This window comes from Acomys minous (assembly GCF_964271855.1).
Source record: "Acomys minous genome assembly, chromosome: 12".
NCBI lineage: Eukaryota > Metazoa > Chordata > Mammalia > Rodentia > Muridae > Acomys > Acomys minous.
This window is the reverse complement of record NC_140493.1, coordinates 38,956,171-38,979,871: the sequence shown is the minus strand read 5'-3', so window position 1 is coordinate 38,979,871 and position 23,701 is coordinate 38,956,171. Positions and strand designations below refer to the sequence as shown.

Here is a 23,701-nt window from a genome sequence, read left to right as displayed (position 1 = left end):
ATATTTACATAACATAACTGAGTTTACAAAGAACCCAAAACTTCCATGACACTCTTGGGCACAAATTCTGACCACGGATTTTGGCAGTGGCTTTCCCTCTGCTCCCTGACTGCCTAGGAAGGAGACTCTGGCTTTTTCAGCAGGGTTACATACACTGAACATGGTCTCCTTTTCTGGGGAGCAAGAGGTGTTTCTTGAAAAGTCATCATACAGAACCCCTTGACTAATCCCTTGGATTTGGTTTTAGACTACCTGGACAGAGCAAGTATACCAATAAAGCAAGTTGCGTCAGAGTTTCTGTTTCCTGGGGCATTGAAAAGTTACACTTTTACCATACTGTTTTGTGCTAAATATGTGTTGTAGCTTGAATGTCAAAAGTCCTCTATAGGCTCATGTGCTTACTACTTGGTTCCTGGCTAGCCATGCTGTTTTGGAAGGCTGTGGAAGCTTTGCTATGTAGAGCTTTGTTTGAGGAACTGAGTTGCTGGGGCTGGCCCTTAATGTTTTGTGTCAGGGTCTCATCTGATCTCTGTGGGCTTCCTGACTGCTCATGCAATGTGACCAGCTGGCCTCCTGCCACTGTGCCTTTCCCACCATGATAAGATGTAGCCCTTCCAATAGTAAGCACGGATGAGCCCTTCTCCAGTAAAATTGCTTCTAACCAAACTGTACTTGCTTACAACAAGAAAGGTACGCATTACAGTATGCTACAGTAGTATGTCTAAAGGATGGAAGTTCCTCAGAAACAGACAAGAAACAAACAAGTAACAACAACAACAACAACAACAACAACAAAATCCACCCCTCAACCAAAACAGCAAGCAAAACAAAATGCTAAGAATAGAACTACCGTCTGATCTAGCTGTATAGCCAAAGGACCCAAAGGGAGTTCATACTAGAGATGTCTGCGTAGCCATGTTTACTGCAGCATGGTCCACGAGAGCCAAGATATGCAATAAGCCTAGATGCCTGCCAAAAGACAAACAGACAGAATATTGTGTATACAACACAGTAGAATGCTTCATGATAAAGGAGAGTGAAATCTTGTCACAGATGGGCCTCACTGCGCTAGAAGAAATAAACCCGACACAGGAAGACACACATCACGTATGTTCTCTTGTGTGTAGAAACAAAAGAAAACAGAACAAAGCAGCACAACACTAGCCTTGGAAGCAGAAGATTAACTATTAGGGAGTCAGAGGGAGGCCTGGGAGTGAAGAGGGAGAGTGAGGGTGGACATAGCACGTCCAGAGGTGTCATAAAGAAACCATAAATGTATACAAATAACATTTTTTTTTTTTTGCCAGACAGGGTCTCTCTGTGTTAGGCTTGGCTGTCCTGGACTCACTTTGTAGACCAGGCTGGTCTTGAACTCACAGCGATCTGTCTACCTCTGCCTCCTGAGTGCTGGGATTAAAGGTGTGAGCCACCACGTCCGGCCAAATAACATGTTTTAATACTTATAATTAAATATAACATAGATATCATGAAACACACATGTGCACACATTCCATGCTCCCTGTCTCTCTCAAACACAGATATATGCGCGCTCTCTCTCTTTCTTTCTCTCTCTGCTCCCTCTCTTTCTCTCATTCACACACCTCACCTGTCTTTGGAATTCTACCAGCAAGAAGGTCACACCCAGATGGCTACTCAACCATGTACCTCCAGAAGTATAGCCAAAACCCAACCTTTTTTCTTTCAAAGCCATCCAGCCTGTGTTACCTGCAATAGTAAATGAACTGAGACAGCCTTGACTGACCGTCTCCATCAACTGTGCACAGGGAACTAAAGACTGAGGTGGGGTCCCTGACTTCAAAGGTCTAGTGGGAAAGAGAAGCAGGAGAACTAATGATTAGAGTAAGTCATTCACTCATTTATCCTCATCCATCCATCCATCCATCCATCCATCATCCATTCACTCATCCATCCATCCATCCATCCATCCATCATCCATTCACTCATCCATCCATCCATCCATCCATCCATCCATCATCCATTCACTCATCCATCCATCCATCCATCATCCATTCACTCATCCATCCATCCATCCATCCATCATCTATTCACTCATTCATCCATCCATCATCCATTCACTCATCCCATCCATCCATCATCCATTCATTCATTCATCCATCATCCATTCACTCATTCATCCATCCATCATCCATTCACTCATTCATCCATCCATCCATCCATCCACTCACTTATTTATACTCATTCATTCATTCACTCACTTATTTCTATTCATTCATTCATTCATTCATTCATTCATTCATCTATATACAGACAGCTAACCTGATCAGTGTGTGAGGGGTATACATACTCTGGACGGTAAGTTGTGGCCAGCATGCAACAATTAAGCAGCCTTAAGTATTTTAAGCAAGCTGAGCCTGGGCAATGTTTTTTTTTTTTTTGACATTTCACAAATTTCACACCTTCCCTGAGCCATCACTAGTCATCAAGAGTTGGAAACTGTCAGAAATCTGGAGTCCGTGAAGATAGTGGCTAGAGATCTTGAGCCAAATTTAGACACTGGCTGAGTGAATTCTGGCGAGTTACTTCCGGTTTCTGTTTCCTTTGTTTGAATGAGAAGAAGGCTTGCACATGTGGGTTGGTAAGTCATTTTTTTTTTTAAACAAGAAAAACTACCTTTCTTCCTTAGGGCTCCTCCAATTTCTGTGTTCATAGCTCTGATAAAACAGTCCAGATGGTGGGGGCTGGAGACATGGCTGCCTGATTAAGAATACATAATGATCTTACAGAGGACCCAAGTTTGGTTCTTAGAGTCCAAAATAGGTGCCTCACAGTTGCCTTTAACTCCAGCTCCAATGGATCTGACACCCTCTTCTGGCCACTGCGCTTGTGTGCACAACCCTCCCTCCTCCATCCATATTATTTAAGACAAATGTTTTTTGAAAAGCCTTTAAAAAGAAAAATCCAGATGGACTTCTGGATTGTGTAATATTTCTTCCCTTTTTAGGCTGAGATCCAGGTAGGGGCTGTGTCTTGGCCCTGTTGGCAAAGTCATTCATGCACACTTTCATGCTTAGGACTTGGCCAGTTTTCAGATGCTCTATCTGTGTGACCTGCATGCCCATCCTCTATACCATGGCTCCCTGAACCATCAGGAGGCCATCATGAATATGTGACACCACCAGGTGGTGAACAGCTCCAATATCTAGTTTAGGAATACCCTGCAGCTCACAACGGTGACATTTAACATAAACAGAAAATGGGGATACAGGTGCTTTCTATATCTCTGAGGTAAGAACATGGGCATCCCGGAGCTAGGCTTCTGCTCCGTGGGAGATCTTCACCTGTCTTCCCTTCTCCTTCCCTAAAGCTTCTTCCTGAGAGTTTTGCATCCCCTCCCCCATCTCTGTTTCCTTCAGATCGCAGGGAATTAGGGGGTCATAGCCTACCCAGGTGGTGTGTACCTTTGGGAAAGGTATGCTAACAGGTGGCCCCATCTCTCTGGGGGACAGCTGCCCCAGGCTACCTCTCACACAGCTGCGGGGGATGAATAAGCACCACCTGAGATCACACTTGGGGGAACTTGTATCTGCGCTTCTGATTCAGCCAACACACCTGGTTCAGAGTAATCGCAGGCTCTTAGAGAAGACACTCAGCTTTGCTTTCGGTTTGTGTCTTTTAGTCATCAGCAGAACCCACACTACCTTCTGGCTAAGCCAATCCTTTTCTGGTCCTCACACGTACTGTTGCTTTGCTCATCTCTGGACCTTGGCTGTTCCTTTATCTAATTTCTTGGCTCTCCTAAAAGGTAGTCCAGAGGCAATACCCCTTCTTCCCTTAACTCCTTATGGTGCCCAGTCTGGGAATGCCTCCAATGAGTACCCACACTACTGTGCATGCCCCCATCATATCACGTGCCATATTAGCTGGTAACGGAAAGTACTGCCTCTGCCCTCAGCCCAGGTGAGCTCTGTTGGGAATAGGAACCGCGTCGTCTGTCTCCCTCCATTGTCTTTTGGCATCTACCATGGCAGCCATGGGATGCTCAGAATACATTGTTGAGTGGAACTGAACCTATGCCCGCTCTAGGGTGAGAAGAAAGAGCAAGCATGTCGATTCATGTGATGGATCAAGATCAAGACAAGAAACTCAGGGCTTCTCAGAAAATGGGGGTACAGCTAGAGCATTCACGTGGATGGAAAAACAACAAACCAAAACAAGACAAGACAAAACAGAGCAGAAGCCACTCTTGATTCAACAGAGAAGACAACTAGACTGACAGGGCTTCCTAAGAAGGTGGAGAAATGGCCACCTAGCACCACAAACTCCTCTTTGGGCTGTATCCTTACCGAGACCCACCAGCAGTGCCTCAAGAAGATGTGATGGTACCCAGGGGTTGACAAGTCATTAAATGGTTGCTGGAATTGGCTAGAGAAGGCTTCCATAGCGTTTTCCTGATTTATATCATGCAGTAATTGGGATAATAATGAGCAACATGGTGGTCTCGAGTTGTTTAAGTTCATCAACACTGGGTGTGAAATTCCTAGGGTTTTCCTGCAGGACCATACAGAGTATCTCAGAGACGCTTACCTTTGTCTAGAAGGACAGCTTGGGAGGCCCCTTCCACCGCTTTTTATGTGCTCTCTAGAGCAGCTCACCTGGTCAAATCATGGCAAGCATGGCAGGCTGCTTCTGTGATCTCTCAGGAAAGTAGCCCTCCCTCTCCTTTCTCCACAGACAGCCAAGCAGGCGCTATGTGGGGTTCTGACTTGTAGTGACCTCTTGGGAAGCGCGCGCGCGCGCACACACACACACACACACACACACACACACACACACACACACACACACACACATACCCCAAGGGCTTCAAGGCCTGTGCCATTATGTGGATGACACGGCCATTAGTAACCATGGTAACCTCCCTTCCTTGGCTTTTGTGGCTTCACAGGTCTAAATCTGCACAGTCTTGTCCAGATTTGAAGGAGTTACTGGGATGTAAGCAGAAAGGCACCTTTCCCGAGCCGCGTGAAGCAAATAGGGGAGTCTTTACAAAGCCTTTTGGGTGCAAAGACATAACCTTGAATCTCCAATTTAGTAAACTTAAAGATACGCTCCCTTCTTGTGTGTGTGTGTGTGTGTGTGTGTGTGTGTGTGTGTGTATGTGTGTGTGTGTATTTTCCAGCTGTGAACACAATACCCACAGAGAGTGTGTTGGTCTAATAGTTTGAGAGGGCTCAGGTATGAACAGGCCTGAAGGCTGTCCAAGCAGGCCCAGGCAGCATGACATACCCGCTGAGACCAGCCTCACAAACAAGGGAACAGAACTAGCAGGCCTTATTTCACCCACTTGTCAAAGAACCTTGAGAAAGGACTTATATTCCACAACCCCCCCCAACAAACACCCCCAAAACCAAAATCAAACTAAACCCAAAACAAAACAAAACAAAACAAAACAACAAAACACAAAAACCCACCACCACCACCACCACCATCAACAAATACAACAACAAACCCAACCCAACCAACCAACCAATCAACAAACCAACCCTGATAAGTGCATGTGAGGTGGTACCTATGCAAGTGAGCTCCACAAACCCATTCTATTATGTGCATGCATTTGAAAGCATACTATATGTGAGAAATTTAAGTAATAAACACAGGTTGAACATCTTGAATGTGAAATCCTAGACTTCTAAATGCTTCAAAGTCGGGAACTTTCCAGTGCTTGCGTGACATGAAGTGGGACTACCACACCATGACGCACACACAACTATGAAAAATATTGCTACAGAGTTTACCTTTGGGCTGTGTGTATAACGTAAATATGAAACATAAATATTCTTAGATTCAGACTATGGTCCCAGCCCCAGATACCCCTTTATATGTGCAAATATTACAAATTCTGAAAACAAAAACAAAAACAAAAACAAAAACAAAAAACAAAAACAACCAAAAAACCCCAAACCTGACATCTGAAATGCTTTGTTTGTTCCTTGGTGGTTTTGATAAGGAATACTTGAACATACAATGCCAAAAACCTATCTGATCGATATTGATGATTTGTGTCACTATATAGAGACAATTAATACATCAATTAAAAAAAGTATATCATCTTTGCCAACATCTCAGAATCCACCATTTGTATTAACCCTGCCAATAAAATGGGAAATGTGTACGCGCCCATGTCTGGAGTAGAATTACCTGTTAGGCATGGCCCGCCTCCGCAGGGGTGCTGTCGGAGTCTGAGTCTGCGCGCTCCCGCTCCGCTGCTGTGGCTTCTGCTACTCTCTGACTCCAGCTACCCCACTTCTCCGAGATGGCATCCTCCTCTCCCACTGTCACCTCTACAAAGTCCACGATGCCGGACTCCTCGTTTTCCTCGATGCCCTGGCCATCTCGGCTGCTGCCCTCTGATCTGTCTGAGGTGGCCTCTGAGGGCTTGCCTGCCAAACAGTCCTTGGCTTGCTCACCAGCCACTTTCACCCTGGGGAGCAGCTTCTCGGAGTCCTCCCCGCAGAGTGCTTTGGGGTCCTTGGCGTACTGTTGAGCCACCTCACTTCCATTCTTTGGGCTCTCAGCAACTAGTTTTGCCGCTTTTCTCGATACAGGGTCGTGGCCGTGATCATCCGGCAGGTGATGCCGTTGGTACTGCTCTAGCCAACCCAGGGTTCCCGTTTTTAGTAAGCATCTGTTCTCCTTGAACCAGCGCACAATCTCAGTTCGGACCAGGCCAGTCTTGGCAGCTAACTGGTCGTACTCTTGAGGAGTGGGCCACTGGGTTCTCGCAAAAGTGCTCCTGAGCAGGTGGACCTGTTCTTGATTTTGTATAATTGCTGATGAAGAGCTGGGCAGAGAGCCGGCTAACTGGGCACCGGCGAGCTGGTCAAGTCGAGATAGAGCACCATTGGGGGCTACCACATCTGAGCCTTTTTTGCCAGGCCCCATGGAATCCAAGACAGCCTGCTCCATGCTGTCTCGAAGTTTCCGCCTCTCTGAGAACCAGGAGTCGATTTCCCTCCTGCTCAGCTTGGTCTCTACCCTCAGCCGCTCTACTTCCGCCTGGGAGGGAAAAGAGCTTTTCAGAAAGCTGTCTTCGAGGGTTTTCAACTGTCCCTGGCTTTTCTCTTTGAACTTCTGGGGGGCAAAATCTGGATATATGTGGTAGGTGCGGCCGTGTCGGGTGCCAGTGATGGCCATCTGGTCTTTGGCAAGGGATTCGCTGGTGATGTGGACAATGCCCCTCTGACACCGGTACCGATGGTCACTGAACCACTTCTTGATTTCGCTCCTGGCAAGGCCTGTCACCTCGATGAGCCGGTAGACCTCAGCATCGTCAGGGAACTGGCTCTGTAAGAAGCTTGCCTTGAGGTGCGCAATCTGCAACTTGGTCTTTTTGCGGTCGCTAGCCGGGGTGAGCGGGGTATTGACCACCTTAGGTGGAGGCTCTTGCACCTGGGTGATGTGTGGACGCTTCGGCTCAGGGGCAGCTTGAGGAGTCACCAAAGGTCTCTTCTGGCCATGGTTGGTCACTCCGGCCACAGCAAGTGTGATGGGAGAGCAAGAGACAGTTGTTGACCCACTTGTTACTTGAGTCAGCACCAGGCTGGGCTGGCCAAGGATCTGACATGGTAGGGCCGTCTGAAGGATGGGCTGTGACATTTTGGTGGAGGCCAGCTGAGCAGGAACCACAGTGATAGTCGGGGGTACTGACTGAATAGTGCCATTAAACATCTTCTTTCGGGCCTCTTCCACCTCCTCTGGGGACCAGCTGATGCCATGCTTTAAGCGCTGGGTGGCAAACCAGATTCTGATGTGCTCCTCCGGGTGTTTAGAGGCAGCTGTCAGCCAGGAGAGCTCAGCCTGGGTTGGGTAAGGGAACTTGTTGAAGGAGTTGATCATGGTGGCATTTGTGTCCAAGGCAGAGTTGTATTTGGTAGTATTTAACGGGACGGGAACCTTAGGGACAAGGTTGATATTTGGTGGCAGCTGTACAGAAGGCATGACGTGTCCCAGTGAATCTTGAAGGAGCTCCACACCTCCAAGTCTGGACAGGATCTCAGCTGTGTCTGTCACCAGGCAGGCAGTCCCTTCCATGTGGTTTTCGGGAACAGCCTCATCAGGCTTCTTGGGCCCTTTCTTGGTATCTGCCTTCGCCTTTCCTGTCTTCATCACAGGGGTTTTACTCACTGAGGCCCCAGGGTCATTGTCACCACTTCCAGGAGCACTGGCCGCGATGGACACAACATGGTTGGTGGCTTCGATGGACTGTTCCAGAACCGTTTGATTGTTGCGCTTGATCAATTTTAGCTTGAAGCTGGTCTCCCCGGGATGGAACTTGGAGTTGTGGTCAGACAGCGAGTCGTATTTTTTGGTTGTGAAGTTACATTCGGCACACACGTAGAGGGGGTTGAGGATCACATTGGGATGCTGTGTGTCCACATGTTCCGTGAACTCATTCAGATTCTGTGTGGAATAAGGGCAATATTTGCACTCGTAACCACCCTGGAGCTTTTTGGACTGGCTTTCCCCCGTCGGCTTCAGCTCTACCACCTCAGTTTCTTTGGACGAGTTCTCAGGTTCTGCTGCCCAGCTGTCCTTGGTCACATCCGACTGTGGCATGCCCATCGCTCCTTTGTCTTTGGCCCTGTCTGCTTCCTCCAGCACGCCTTGTTCGGGTACTTGTGATATCCGAACCATGCACGGGGTTGTGGATTTCCGTTTGCTTGCCATGCTGCCTGCCTGTGAGCAATGGCTTCTTCTTCTTCTTTTTTTTTTTTTTTTTTTTTTTTTTTTGGAGTGGGTAGGGACAGGGACAGTAAGATTCTTAGCTTTTGGCTTTATTCCCTCTCCAATGCCTTTGGCTTCCCTTGAATGCTGAGATCTTCTTCTGTGAGTGTGCAGAACGATTTCAGCCCAGGAAATCGTAACTGTAGCAATCTCTGAGCACACCAGGCAGCTTCATATCTGTGGGGACAAGAACAAAGCCAGACTCAGTGACTCTTCACAATGCAAAAGAAACCAGCCTTTTTTTTTTTTTTAAGACTCGTTCCCATGACCCGCTCCAACTGGCACCAAATCAAACACACATGTAAGCACTGATGGTGGGAGGGTGGAGGGTTAGAAACATGAAAGGTGATGCTCTCTTCTTTTCTCCAGGAAGAAAGTGGAACCACAGCCAGCAAATAAGGCTGGGGTCTCCACGTTCAGAGACACAAAGTTGCAGAAAGAGAACAAAGATACCAGGATCTTCAGAAGTGCAGAACGGGGTGCACAGGACAGGCAAGGTGTTGCAAGTTGCTTTTTATTTATGGGACATCAGAAGCAAGACACCTACCTGGGGCCTGCAAATGGGTTTCCATAGCATTAGAAAGTAGGTGAGAGAGCCTGGTGTGTTGATACACGCCTGTAATCTATGCACTCAGATGGCTGAGGCATTAAGATCATGGGTTTGAGTTTAAGGCTAAGCTGCATTATATAGTGAGATTGTGTTTAAAAAAAAAAAAAAAACAAACCACCACCACCACCACCACCACCACCACCAACAACAACAACAATCAAAACCCAAACAGAAAACCAACAACAAAAATAGATCTGGACACGTCGCTTCTTGTCATAAAAGCACAAGTATGGAAAGTGTAGGGAATGTAAAGGAGTGTGACGTAGATAAACCACCAATGCAAGCTGCTGTACTTTCCTTGTCTCCCCCAAACTGTGCTCCATTTCCTTTTCAAGGGGCAGCGTAGTATCCCAGTACAATGACGTGCGTGACTGGTTTGTATGTCTGTGACAGGGTCTCTCATATAGTCGAGGCTGGCCTTGCTCTCTCTATGTAGCCTAGGATGGCCATGACGGCTTGATTCTCTTGCCTCCGCCTCCTGAATGCTGGGATTGCAGACATGTGCCATCACAGTTGGCTCATTTCGGGTGGTAATAAACTGCCTTTGGACACAGGCTTGGAAAAAAATTTTTTTTTCACTCACGTGACCACATTTTCACCTCAGCTGGCCTTTCCTCTGGCAGTGCCTGAGAGGCTCTGACTACCAACTCAGCTTACATGAAGCTCTAGTACCAAAGGGATTTGCCAATTTGATAAGGAGTGTGTGTGTGTGTGTGTGTGTGTGTGTGTGTGTGTGTGTGTGTGTGTGTGTGTGTATGTGTAGGTGTGCAGTTGCCAGTGTATGTGTGCAGTGAAGGACAAAATTAGGAAGTCAGCCCTCTTTGCCTTCTGCTTGCTTGACACAAGGTCTTTAGTTGCTCACAGGCTAGCTGGTTCAGAACTTCTGAGGATTCTCCTGTCTCTGCCTCCCACTGCCACCACTGGAGTGCCGAGATCATAGACATGGACTGCTGCGAGTGGCCTTACGTGGGTTCTGGGGGAATCTGAGCCCAGCAGGTGGTTTACCCACCAAACCACCCGTCTCCCTGACTTAGGTCTGTGCATTGGATTGCTACCGAAGCTGGATTATCTCCAAGGGCTTCCTGGCCGGGTCACATTCTCTCTTCTGTGAATTCTCTTTTTCTGTCACTTTCATATTGTGGTGCGCAATGGTTGATTTTTATTACTAATCTGTAAAAGTGCTTTATGGGGCTGGAGAGATGGCTCAGAGGTTAAGACCTCTTCCAGAGGTCCTGAGTTCAATCCCCAGCAACCACATGGTGGCTCACAATCATCTATAATGGGATCTGGTGCCCTCCTCTGATATGCAGGCACACATGCAGGCAGAATAATGTATATGTAATAAATACATAAAAACTTAAAAAGTGCTTTATTACACCTGTTGCAAACTGTAAAAGCCTACCTTTTAGCTGTTTTTGAAATATTTTTATCTGTCTAACATGTAGAAACCTTAAATTTTAGATAGGAAATTTATCATTTTTTCCTCTCGTGGCTTTTTTTCATTATGATTTCATATTTGGAAATTCTGTTGTCTTTTTTTTTAAGCTGAGGTATATTAATCCACATTTTTCTTTTTACATGTAGATCATTTACTTAAATCATATGGACTCCTAATAATGGCTCTATGGTTTCTTTAGAGCCTTTTTGGCTTAATTTTGTTTGTTTGTTTGCTTTTCAGTCACTCCTCAGGCCTGCTTCACGTTCCCAGCAGTCTCCCTGCCCTAGCTTCCTAAGTGCTGGCGTCAGAGGTGTTGCACTACCATGTCCTGCTAACTTAATGGCTTTTTGCTTTACATTTAAGTCACTGGTACTTAATTTATATTGAGTTACATATAACACACTCAAGCTGAGTACACCCGTTTTTCCTTGAGCAGTCCCCGTTATCTCAGCAGTGTGTGTTAGATAACCCTTTCTCACTAGGGTGTAAGAAACCACCTTCACTATACACTACATTTACGTTTACTACAGCTTGCTCCCAGTTGCCCTGTCTGTACATCTGGTCTAGCTACTGGGGTTTATTGTTAACTTATTTTTAAATATCTGGTGTACATGCTAATATCTAGAAGAGCAAGTGGTTCTGCCTTGTTCCTCTTTTCTTTCTTTCTTTCTTTTTTTTTTGTTCAGAACCCTTTCTTGGTTATTTTAATTATTCTCATAAATCATAATCAACTGCAAAAATACAATCCTATTAGTTTTTTTTTCCAAATTGGAACTGCATTAAACATATTAATTTGAGCCACAGGCACAATTTGCTTATTAGAAGGTCTGGTCATCAGAACTCTAGCGAACTAACTGCTGGGCCTTGAATTTTTTGACTGTCTCCACACAGCCGTGTCACCAGCTGTCCTGTCAATGTTAGTGTTTAGAGGCGCTGTTTAGCTGAGCCACCATTATGTCAAGCCTGGACTCCAACCGCAGCCACCCGTAAGGCCCTGCTGCCTCTCCAGAGCAACAGAGGGATGCCTTAAGATCAGAGTTGGTCCTCGGTGCTCTTTGTAGCTTCTCTGGTTTCACATTAACAGTGGACACCGCTCTTTTGTAACAGCCTGCAAGCTTGGGCATGTTGTGACCCCATACCCTTTCTGCTTTGTAGGCACATTCCAGCTGTTCTACCGGGAGTGTCCCTTCCATCACAGGGCCTCTGTCAGAACAGTCCACACCCAGAGAGGCATTCCTGACTGTCATTTCTTTGTAAGGGTCCATCTCCCCAACGACTGTCTCTTCACTCTTCTTTGTTTTCTTCAATGCACTTTCCAATAACTCGCATTGTATCGGTCTTTTCTGTGGTTAAGGGCATGGCTACTCACTTATTTATTGCCTGTCTATTGCTCTGGGTCTGTGCTGTTCAACATGGGAGCCACCAGCCACATATGTGTCTTTTAACTTAATGGGAACGAGGGGGCTCAGGAGCAGCATGCGGAGTAGTTATCATGTTCCGCACAATAGGGCACTTCCACTACTGGAGACAGTCTAACGGGCAGCACGAGAACCAGTTGTCCTGGAAGAGGTCAAGATGTTCTTAAGCGCTACCCTGTGTCTCTCTGCAGTGGGAGAGTGGGCATCAACACTGGCATGAAAGAAACCAGTTGGCAGAAGACTGCAAACCTCTCCCTGTCGGCGCTACATGTAAAGGATACTGAAATTCGGGGAAAGGCAGGTGCTATGTGAACAGCCCACAGAGGCTTACCCCAGTCTTGGGGTGGGGATTGAGCACCACGTTGAACTTGTAACCATCGTCTCCAGCTCTCTGGCCCTGCTTCTAGGCCCAGGTGTGCTTTCTGTTCCTCAATAAACCGTCGCTGTTTCTACTGTCCATGCGTCTCTGTTCCTATTCTTTGTTCGGACACATAAGACCCAACTCCAGTCACTTCTTTGGCTACTAGACTGTTGAGACAATGGATCCTAAGGAATAGGATTTTTCTTTTTTTCCTCTTTTATTTCATTTTTTGTTTTTGCTTTTTGTTTTGTTTTGTTTTTTTGATTTAGGGTTTCTCTATGTAGCCCTAGTTGCCCTGGAACTCACTCTGTAGACCAGCTTGGCCTCGAACTCATAGAGATCCACTTGCCTCTGCCTTTTGAGTGCTAAGAGTTAAAGGCTTGGAACTTTTTTCTAGTACAATGTGAGGGAACGGAAAGGCTGAGGCCATGTTCCAGGCGGGGCATGTCTTCTACGAAGAGCTTCCACAAAGTGTGACAACTTGAGGGATAGCTGGGAAGGCAGAAGCCAAATGGGACAATGGCGGGCAGGTGTGCAGGACCCATATCTTGACCAGGACTGATTAGCCATGCATACTGTGGACCTTAGGGAATGGAGAGATGGCTCAGTGGTTGAGAGCATGGGCTGTTCTTTCAAAGGACCGGGGTTCAATTCCCTAGCGCCTCCATGGCAGCTCACAACTGTCTGTAGCCCAGTTCCAGGGGCTCTGACATCCTCTCACAGACATGCATGCAGGCAAAATACTAAATACATAAAATAAAAGAAATACATTACTTAAAAAATACCCAGACCTCACGTTGATGCTCTCTGCAGGTAAATTTGGGCACAGTAGGGTGTTGTCACTTGGCCTTTCTATTTGTTTTTCTTTCCAGTGTGTTCACATGTAATAAATCTCCTTTCTCTGATTTTCACTATTGTCTCCTGAGTGGGCCTACTGAGGACAGGTGGCTGGTCCTAGCTTGTTAGGGCTGGCAGGGTCAGGCTTTGACCTTAGTGACTCTGATAACCCAATGGGAAGAATGGCAAAAACCTTTTGTGGAGACTGTGGCTCATATAGAGTGGTGTGAGGTATGGTAAAAGCTCCCAGGAATGTTCGACAGTGTGTGTATGGATGTGCATGTTACTGCCTGCATGCATGTAGTGTGTGGGTGTTGGGCTGTGTAAGTGGGAGAACATTGGAAGGAAAAGCCAACATTCTTCATGGGCACTGTTGATGCAGTAGCATGTGGCTCACCAATGGCGTGGAGCATCGGAATGCTAATTTTCCAAAGAGAAGGAGCGAAAGGAGAATTCATTTATGGACAACAGAGACATGTGGGTGCAGCAGAGAAAGGACTTTTTCTACGGAAAGTGTCAGAGTGATTCCAGTCTGCTCAGTGGGCCTGAGAGATAAGGCAGATTGTAATGAAATAGGCATTAAGCTTCTTTGGGTTCCAAGACTGGCTCAGAACATGCACCAGCTTTCAGAACTTAGTCAGCAAGCAAGCACGGAAGCCAGAGTGGATCAGAAGGGAGGAAAAGAATAAGACCAGAGATGGGTCTTGATATGTGGAGCCTCCGGGGCATTCATTTCTGGGGTCTCACTGGAAGAGCTAGGAGAAACGCTGCCTTTGGAAGCATCATCCTGGCATATCGGGTCTGGAGGTTTGTACAGCCAAGCGCTTGGGGGGTATCTGTCTGAACGTGTGAGCTGTGGCCCGGGTTGGGATTGTCATCATGACGCAGCCTGGCTAATCACTGTCACAGGAGCTAAAGTGTTCAGAGCACAGCCCGAGATGCACTGGTCAAAGCTGGCAAGAACTGAATGGAAGCCGGGAGAATAGACAGAACAGGAAGCCGGAGGGGTGGCCCAGAAATTAAGAGTGCTGACTGTGTTTCCGAGGACCCAGGTCCAGTTTCCAGCACCCTCATGGTGGCTCGCAAACACCTGTAAACTCCAGTTCCAGGGAATCCAACATCCTTTATGCCCTGTGGGCTCCAGGCATGCATGTGGTACACATAGACTCACACAGGCTCACATGCATACACAAAAATAAAAACATTGTATAAAAATAGAAATGAATGGGATAAAATACATGTTGAGACATAGAGTCCCATCTGGAGTGGGTGGCAGGCATTCTGCTAGATCAGCTATGAGGTGTGGGTCTTGCTTCCCTCAGGGCCTGAACTGGGCACAGACATATCCTCAGCGCAGTGATGATGCTTCATTTCCAAAGAACAGTGACCTGTCCTTGCCTCTGTGTGTGTGTGTAGGGGGGGGGGCGTTGGGAGTAGAGGAGGGGAAGGGAAGAGAAGTTTAGAGAGGAGAGGAGAAGAGAGGAGAGACGTGTGTTGTTGACAGGGTAAACTACCCTTTATAGAAAGGCACCACCACACTGGGTTTTAGGGCACACCACCCTAATAACCTAACTTAACAGTAATCACCTTTATCTTATCAGGAGTTTCTCCACACTCTCAGAAGCAGGCTATTAGAACCTAGGGGTTTGATCACAGCTTATCCCATATCATTGGAGCCAGGCCCTGCCATCTGGTAGCCTTTCGATTGGCACAGAACTGACTTGTGAATGCTGGTGACAGACTGACCAGGCACCTGTCAGTGGCAGGCGTGGTTTCAGGTACTGAGGTTCTCAGTGAGCAGAGCTGAGCATACGGAACAAGAAGGGAGCCGGAAGGGGTGGGTACCGGATGGCTTGACGCAGACAGGGACTTCCTCCATGAGAAGATGACAAGCGAAGAAAGAATTTTGGAATCATGAAGCTTGTTCCTACTTCATTTTGTGAGGCAGGGTGGCATAAGTACAGACAAAGGCTTCACTAGGGCGACCTTATCCTTTTAAAGATGTACATACAATGTTAACAATACTGCTAAACGGAGTCTCCATACCTTCTGGGTGATTGTTTATAAGGACGCTGCAAAGTAGCTACGATTAACTCCAACTGCCAATGAAAGACCAATTCCCAAGACCAGGGAGTCTTTTTTTTTTTTTCTTTTTTGGTTTTTCGAGACAGGGTTTCTCTGTGTTAGCCGTGGCTGTCCTGGACTCGCTTTGTAGACCAGCCTGCCTCTGCCTCCCCAGTGCTGGGATAAAAGGCGTGCGCCACCACGCCCAGCCAGGGGGTCTTGACTAGGAAAACATAGACGCTTCTTGGCAGAGCTGGGGTTTGATCAGATGCTAGCCATCCCCAGGGCTCTTGGCAGGGCACCACACAGCCTTCCCTGGTGAGCAGGGCTTCAAAAGTGGGAGGGTGCGGGAAAGGGAAGGGACAGCTCTTCCAAACTGAGAAGCGCAATTCTCCCTGGCTGATAAGCAGAATTAGAAAGGTAAAGGTGCATTTGGGGCATAGTAGGGACAAGCTGTGAGGGCGGAAGCAGGCTTGCGGGCTAGACAGCGACACTAAAGAGGGTGGATTCTGTAGGCAATGGAGGGTCCCAGCCTGTCAGGCAGGGCCCAGGAGGCAGAAGGTTCTCAGAGTCAACCTTGCGGGCAGGAGTGGCAGGAAGAGAGGCATCATCAATGACCTCTGAGATCGATCCGTCCCCTTAACAAAGTTACAATAAACAGCCAGCGTCCACTTGGCCGCGAGGTACCTTTCTCCACAGCTTCTATGCTTCTTTCAATAGTGCCTGAGAAGGCTTCACTTTTTCATCTAGAACTTTCCTCCCGTTCAGTCTTGCTTTCCTGACGCAGGCATGGCTGGGTTCTTCCATACTCATTTCCCCAGCAAGGTCAGTAGACATTCGTTACAGGACTAGTATATGCCAAAGACCGAGTTTCATTTCTCCAAAAACATTACGTGGGCTGGAAGGCTCAGAGAGATTGAAGAGCACAGCCGATGCTGCAGAGTGTGAAGCGAGGATACAGGCTTTATTTACAAACTGTGTGGGCATCTTCCAATGGGCGGATTATGGCCAGTAAACCTGGAGCAGACCCACAATACTGGATTTATTATCGGGTTTCCTGGTTCTGCTGCTGCTGCTGCTGCTGAGGTGAGCTTCACTGTGCGTCAAGGTGATGAGATTTCCTGGGTTTTGTGGTCTGAGGTCCATTTGTGGTCTGAGGTTCCTAAAGAAGGAAAAAAAAAATGTGGCCAAAGCCCCAGATCATCATTGGAGACTGTGCTCTATGTGGCTGACATGAAGTCTGCATGTCAACTTGAGGGTCATGTCCAGGAAGGTCCACGAGGAAGTGAGAAATCCGTGCTGGAGGCTCCTCTTGGCAGTATGGGGGACTCAGCCAGGTTCTGTGCAAAAGCCACTTGTGTCCGGTGTGTGTGCTGAGGACAGGGAAAGCTGAAGGAAATCATACCTGAGGACCTTCATAGGAGCCACCTCTCACTTCAGGGCTTTGCATTGAGGCTGTCAAAGGAAGTAACAGGGCTGTCTGGGAGCTTTGACAAGGGGCATCTCCCTAAGACATCAGCACCGAGAAGGATGCTTTTAGCTTTGCTGGGTTTTCAGACAGAGCTGTTAGCAGCTTGGGCTACAGACAGTTCATCAAAGCTACATCATTCCTGAAGGAGCAGATGTTGCTCTTTTGTGTTTTAAGGTCACAACGTTACCATCTATCACAAGGGTTTCTGGCCAATAGGTGTCTTGGGGGACACAGTGCTGGTGTGGGGTGGGTGGAATTTGGAGCAGACATCCGTGGCTCTAAGGTCCAGTTTCCAACTCATTCATCTGTTTGCTATCAGTTCTCTTTATTACTATATCTCTCATCTGCATGACAGGAATTGCTTTCAATAGGCCAAAGGTGACCCTGAGTTCATGCCTAACTTTTCTGACTTTCTTCCAGTCTTTCTTAAGTTTAAAGTTGAATTTTATGGGTAGGTCAGTAAAAATGGCTGTTACACCATCACTTAGCACCTGGGGCTTTTTTTGTTTTTGTTTTTGAAAAACCACCAGTTCTTGAGACCTAGCCCAAACTTGACAATCCTAAGCATTTGGGAGCATGGTCTAGGAACCTGCATTCCTAAGCAGCTGTCATGTTGAAGGCTATGGCAACAGGTCATCCCTCAGCATCTTCTGGTTGGACAAAGGCCAACTCTGTCCTGTGAAAATGGGATGTACCTTAAGGCAGCGGAGCCTAGAAGCAGCCTGACCTCCCTGAGATGACACTAGGGTGGAATGCAGTAGTCTTGAGGGGAATGATGGGCAGCTGGGAGGACCCAGGAACAGGGAAATAGTGCCATAATGACCTCACAAAAGAATAGAAGGCGGAATGCTGGGTGTTGGGTGACAGGGTGAAACGTCATGGCTGCAGCAAGGCCCATGGGAAGCGAGTTGGTTTGGTTGAGCTGGGCTCCTAAAACTCATCTTAAAGCAGTAACCTGGGACTATGGAGATGGCTTGGCCAGTAAAGTGCTTGCTATGACACATGAGGCCCTGAGCTGGGATCCCCTGCACCCACACGACAGGATAGGCCTGTAATCCCAGCTCTGGGGAGACAGGGACAACAGGTCTCTGGGGTTCACTGGCTATCCAACCTAGCCAATTAATGAGTCCCAGATTCTCAAAAAATAAGGTAGAGATAGACCAAGAGAGATACCAGGCATTGACCCTTGATCTCTACAAGTGCATGTGTATGGGACATACACACACACACACACGCACACACGCATACACACGCACACACACTCACACACTTTGGAAAAGAGCTCACAGCTCATTCACTCCTCTCAGTCCCATGTTCATTGTCACACACACCATGTCACAGTCTGTTTCAGACACTCAGGGATGAGACCCAACATTCCTGCCCTAAGGGGGGGGGGGCTGCTACACGGAAGACGGAGACTCACAGTCCTGCATGTAAGCATCCGCATCAGAACACTAGGTACTCAAGATGCCCTGCAGTTGGCAGTGATACCGGATGAAGCAAATGCAGTCTGTTATGTCTGCTGGAAGGAATGACGAAGGCAACATCAACCCGAACACCTAGGGACAGGTCAAAGTGGCTTTTGATTCTGCGTCCAAAGGAAACCATCTTGTTGTATGTCTGCCACTGTACTACAGTGGACACCTTTACTCTTCCATTTTTTTTTCTGAGCAATAATCTTATTTGGAAAATAAAACCCCCAACAAAGATGAAGTCATATTTTGAAGCAGCTAATTCCTGATCGTTTTTCCCCCCAAGGCAAAGTGTTCTGTGCAGGAAGCATATCCTAACAGTCACCACTGTGTTCAAGACACCTCTATCTGCAGGGCCAGGAGAGGAGTGATGTGTTTCTAAAGCAGGAGGAAAAAAAAATCTCTCTGCGACTGAAAGAAGCGGGAATCAATTCTAGTTTTATGTGTCACGTACATAAATAAATAAGGCACTATCAAATGTTTAAGATGGGCCTGCTCTGATTTACAGCTCATCAAATCCCGCTATCAAAACATTTAGAGAGGCTGAGATGCTCCTGGGATTTTGCTATATTGACAATCCTGGTGTAACCTTTTCATTTCCCTCCTTGTGGGGGATCTGCACACACTTCATCTTCTTGGAGCCAGAGAGCAGTGTGCGTTCTCTGCTCCCCAGGCACGTGTCAGGGTGAGACAGGGCTTTTCAGCAGCTGTTAGACTCTGTCTGTCAGATCCCGCCCTCCCTCCCAACCGTTCCGCACCGCCCCCCCCCCCCAGCTCATCCTCGGCATTCCTAAACCCACAGCTTTCTCCTGAACCCTTTCATCTCCCCCTTCATCTCAAAGACTCAGGATCAAGGCTGAGAGTTTACACTTATTCTTGGATCGAATGTCCTCCACAAAGCCATTCATTCAATAGCAACGTGCCCGCACGCGCTCGAGCGCGGACACACACACACACACACACACACACGCACGCACGCACGCACGCACGCACGCACACAAAACCGATGCAGATTTTAACTGTATCCACAAGCTGAGTTTTCATATTCCTTTGCCAAAGACCCAGAGGGGTGAAAGGCTGAAAAATGCCCCCCAAAGATATCTAGGTTCTAAACCGTGGAACAATGTGACTAAGGCTCTCACGCTGGATGGGCCATCCTGGACTAACTAGGTGGGCTCCCATATGGGGTCACAAGAGACCTTCTGAGAAGGTCAGAGGGAGGCACAGTAACAGTGAGTGAAGCAGAGTGGGGGATAAGGAAGAGGAAAAGGAAGGAGTGACCGTGGGAGCAAACTGACCCATGGTTTGAGACTGGTGTCACAAGCTAAGGGATGCAAGGTGGTCACAAATAGACGGAAGAGGCAGGAAGGATTTCCTCCTGGCCCTCAGAAGCCTCACTTTGATGTGAGTCTGGGGGCTTGTGATCTTCCACTTCCAACCCCCAGAAGTGTTTTGGGCCACTTATGGGGACATTCTTCTGTGTCCACAGAAATGAACCCAATGGAATGCCAAACCCAAGGCCTGGCCAATACAGCCTGTGATGACCTTGCAGCCCTGTGTGTGCACACCCGAGAAAGGCACCTTCTCCAGCCTCTGGGCAGAGAAGAGCAGAGGCCAGGCTCCCATCAGCCATGATGACACAGCCATAGCTTCATAGGATTGAGCAAAGAGCTAGCATCCCCAACCTTGCTTGACCAGAGCCACGGGGCCAAGGTCTGTCACTTTCAGTCTACACACACCGCCTCAGTAAGGATAGTGGGTGCCTCTGTTCCTTACTTAGGAAGACAGTTTTCATGGAGATGTGCCCCAATTTGTCCTGTTCCCTCAGTGTCTACGCCAGCTTCACGATCCATTCCCATCTCTTTCCCCATGCCTGCTGGTCTCCATGCTGCCATCACCTCTCCTCTGGATCTTCTGCCTCATCTATCTTGGCCTCTGACTTAGACCCCATTCTTCCCCATCCATTGTTTCTCCAGAAAGATCTTGGAGAATTAGAAATACCACCTGAGACGCATTGGTGCTCAGAACACACCTCCAGACCGGTAACATCAGAAGCTTGGAATTCAGGACTGGGCTTATGTCTTACTGAGGTTTCTCAGGAGCTGGGACAGGAACCCTGAGGCTTTAACAAGAAGTGGATGAGTGGGTATATAGCTGGACCTCCCCCTCCCCCAGGGCTGTAACCCTGTTTTAGATGGCTGCCCTGGGAAGTGAAGGGACTGCCTGGAGGCTGTGAGAAACTGAACTGCATCTAAGCTCATCTGAAAAACTTCTCTTATTTTTCAGGACGTTGGAGAGGAACAAATGAAATACTGGGTACCAAGGTGCTGCCACCTCCTGCCCACACCTTCCCTCCCTTTTTTTATTCTGTTTTCAACTGCCATTTTTTTTAATTTAAAAACTTTTCTTTTTGCATGTGTGTGGAGGCCAGAGGTCAGCCTTGCATGTCATTCCTCAGGAGCCATTTACTTTTTTTAAGCTGAAAAATTTTATTATGATGATGCTGCTGATGATGCTGATGCTGATGATGCAGGGTCTCTCTGCATAACAGTCCTGGCTGTCCTGGACCTCACTCTGTAAACCAGGCTAGCCTCAAACTCACAAAGATCCACCTGCCTCTGCCTCCCAAGTCCTGGGATTAAAGGTGTGCACCACCACACCTGTTTTCCACTTATTTATTTATTTTTTTTATGAGGCAGGGTCTCTTACTTGATTCAGAGCTCATTCTGAATGAGGAGATCAGAGATTCTGAAGTGTTCCAGGCCACACACAAAGGTACACAGGCCAAGAAGCTTTGGGTAGGTGGCCTCTGGCAGCTTACTGAAAGATTGACCCGGGCCAACCCAACCAAACCCAGCTACCGGGCTGGCAAGCAGGCGGGTGTCTGCGATTGCACCTGGGATGAAGAGCGTGTGCTTGCTCTCCCATCTGAGCGTTCTGCATCCTCTCTATTCCCACACTTACGAGAGCATTCAGCAAATGCTTGGGTTCAACAGAAAGCGGAAGGGGAAAGCCCTTTGTTCGGTCACCTTCATCAGAATTCTTCCCCTGCCTGGCCAGTGTGGAAGTGCTTGAGAAAGGCACGCTTTGCATTTGAGCTTGGAGTTGTACCCGCAGCAGCCCACTCTTGCGTAGTTCTTTGTGTATCTCTGAGCAGTTTTTTTTTTTGAGAGCCAATGCTCCCCTGTGGAAAATCTCCTGTTCCTTTGGGCCCCCTGGCCCTCGTCCCTCTGCACCAGCAATAGTAATGATGCTGACAAAAAGTGTCCCTCAGGCCTCTCCAGCTTTATAGGTCACAGAGCATATGCACGCATCTCCATTTGCATAAGGCCCAGGACCCTGCTGTGCATAGCAGAAAATCCTAGAACCTCTCCCCCCTCCCCCACACAAGGCCCCAGAGGGAGTCTGAAGTGGACTTCTGCCATGATTCACCTCAGAGATTCTTCACACCCATTCTCTGCTGGTAGCTTTTGGTTTGCACAGGCAGCAAGCAATCAGGAAGGCTAGTGCCTTCCACTTGCGCAGGAGACACAGTGCTGAGCCCGCCTGCCTGCTGAACTGGAGCAGAGATTGAAGCCAGATCCTGCCTGAGAGAGAAGACAGGAACGGCCAAGGGCCCGGACTGAGGAGAGCACACACACACAGGGGACAGACAGATCTTCTGTCACTGTGTCACAGTCACCAGAGAGATGTCAGGAAAGCATGACAGCGAACTTGTTAGAGCAAAAGAACAGTTCAGAGACAAAAGGGTAACCTGGTTTACTCATCTGCTTCGCTAGGGGGAACAAGAAATAAACACTCAGGAGATTGCTTTGGAAGGCAAATAATGTGCTTGGTTGAGACGAAGCTTGGGACGTAATCTGGCACATAGGAAACACGCCATCAACTTGTTAGCGAGACAACCAGGAAGTGTGCTAGCCTTAGGGCAGCTCTGTGCTTACCCTCAGTAAAACCATTGCCCCACTTCCTTGTTGTTCAGGGACCCCAAGATCTCTGTCACTAGGATGACAACACAAAGTCACTTGGAATATTCCCTCCTGTGCTCTGTTATTTGTTTACAACCTTCCAGATGGTTCCATGTGAGGTCAAGCCATCCTCACATCTTGCTGGATTACAGGGAGAGAATATGCCATTGTTTCCTTTCATGATTTAAAAAACTTTTTTTTTTCAAAATTACTATTTCTAAAGAAAAGAGATTTTGATGGCAGGCCAGTGGTGCAGAGAATTTGGGTCACAGTTCTTGGGATCCAAGGTGAAGAAGCCACATTTAACGATAGTATTTTTTTCTTCATCCCTCCCTCTGTCCCTCCCTCCCTCCCTCTTTTCTTTCCCGGCTCTCTCTGAACTTTGAGCCAGGGTCTCATATAGCTCGAGCAGCCTTTGAATTTATGTCCCTATGTAGCTGACATTGGCCTTGAACTCCCAATCTTCTGGCCTCCACCTCCCACGTGCTAAGATTACAAGTATGCGCCACAATGCCCAGCCACAGTGATGACCTTCCTGCTGGCCGCATTCTGAAATGACACAGAGTATCACATGGCAAGAGACAGGGAGTGCGTGTGTAGCTGTGTGCTTCTTCTCGTCTCTCACCCTTTTATAAACCCTCCAGGATCTAATCACGCACTAGGGCCTTACTCTAATGACCTTTCAAATTTAATCACTCCCCAAAGCCCACCTCTAAAGGCCACGGTCAGATTAAATTTCTACTCCCCCTAATAACCCACAACGGGGATGTAATTCCAACTCATGACCTTGTATCTAAATCATATAACATGCTTTCCCACTCTGGCTGTCTTGTGCACATCTTCTCCTGTCTCTTTTTTCAGTAGTATCTAATGGAGGCTCTTTATTATCCCCTGAATCCCACTCCGGTCCTTCTCTTGGACCCTTGAGCTCCCAAGACACAACTCCAGGGCTGTTACCTAACTGCACACTACCTTCTCTTGTGCCCCCTTCTCACTGCCCGATGCATGTGATGACCTAACAGCCAGGCCTGTGGTCTAGATACCGCAGCCAAGGCAGAGAACAAAGCCAAACGCTTTTCTCTGGCAAGTCCAGATTCTCAGACACAGGGCGGTCTGACTCCCAGCCACCATCGCTGAAGAGGCCCCTTAACATCCACAGGAAAGGCCACTTAGTGTCAGCTTTCTCTGGATGGATAGGGAGAAAGGAGGAGGCGACAGACAGACTTAGAGCTAGCTTGGCTCTTGGAGAAGTGAAGAGAAAGGAACATTTTGGAGATGCTGACCATCCAAGGGCAGAGG

The 23,701-nt window shown here is 47.7% G+C and overlaps 1 protein-coding gene and 1 long non-coding RNA gene across 5 annotated transcripts in view; one reads left to right on the top strand and one right to left on the bottom strand.

Annotated features, from left to right (window-relative positions):
• The window catches only part of ZHX2 (zinc fingers and homeoboxes 2), a 148,242-nt gene that overhangs the window by 7,376 nt on the left and 117,165 nt on the right, over positions 1–23,701 (bottom strand). For 2 of the 4 annotated variants that reach the window (XM_084750997.1, XM_084750998.1), the window contains exon 3: positions 6,181–8,943. In XM_084750997.1, the coding sequence (XP_084607123.1) occupies positions 6,184–8,709 (2,526 nt within the window). In that variant the 5' untranslated portion in view covers positions 8,710–8,943 and the 3' untranslated portion in view covers positions 6,181–6,183. Of the gene's footprint in view, positions 1–6,180; positions 8,944–15,476; positions 15,589–16,181; positions 16,987–23,701 lie in introns of those variants that run through there. The other 2 variants (XM_084750999.1, XM_084751000.1) reach the window with 2 other exon arrangements.
• LOC311579948 lies at positions 17,770–20,791 on the top strand. The gene is made up of 4 exons (XR_014773301.1): positions 17,770–17,915; positions 19,927–20,150; positions 20,414–20,583; positions 20,724–20,791. It is a non-coding gene; the product is annotated as an uncharacterized lncRNA (long non-coding RNA).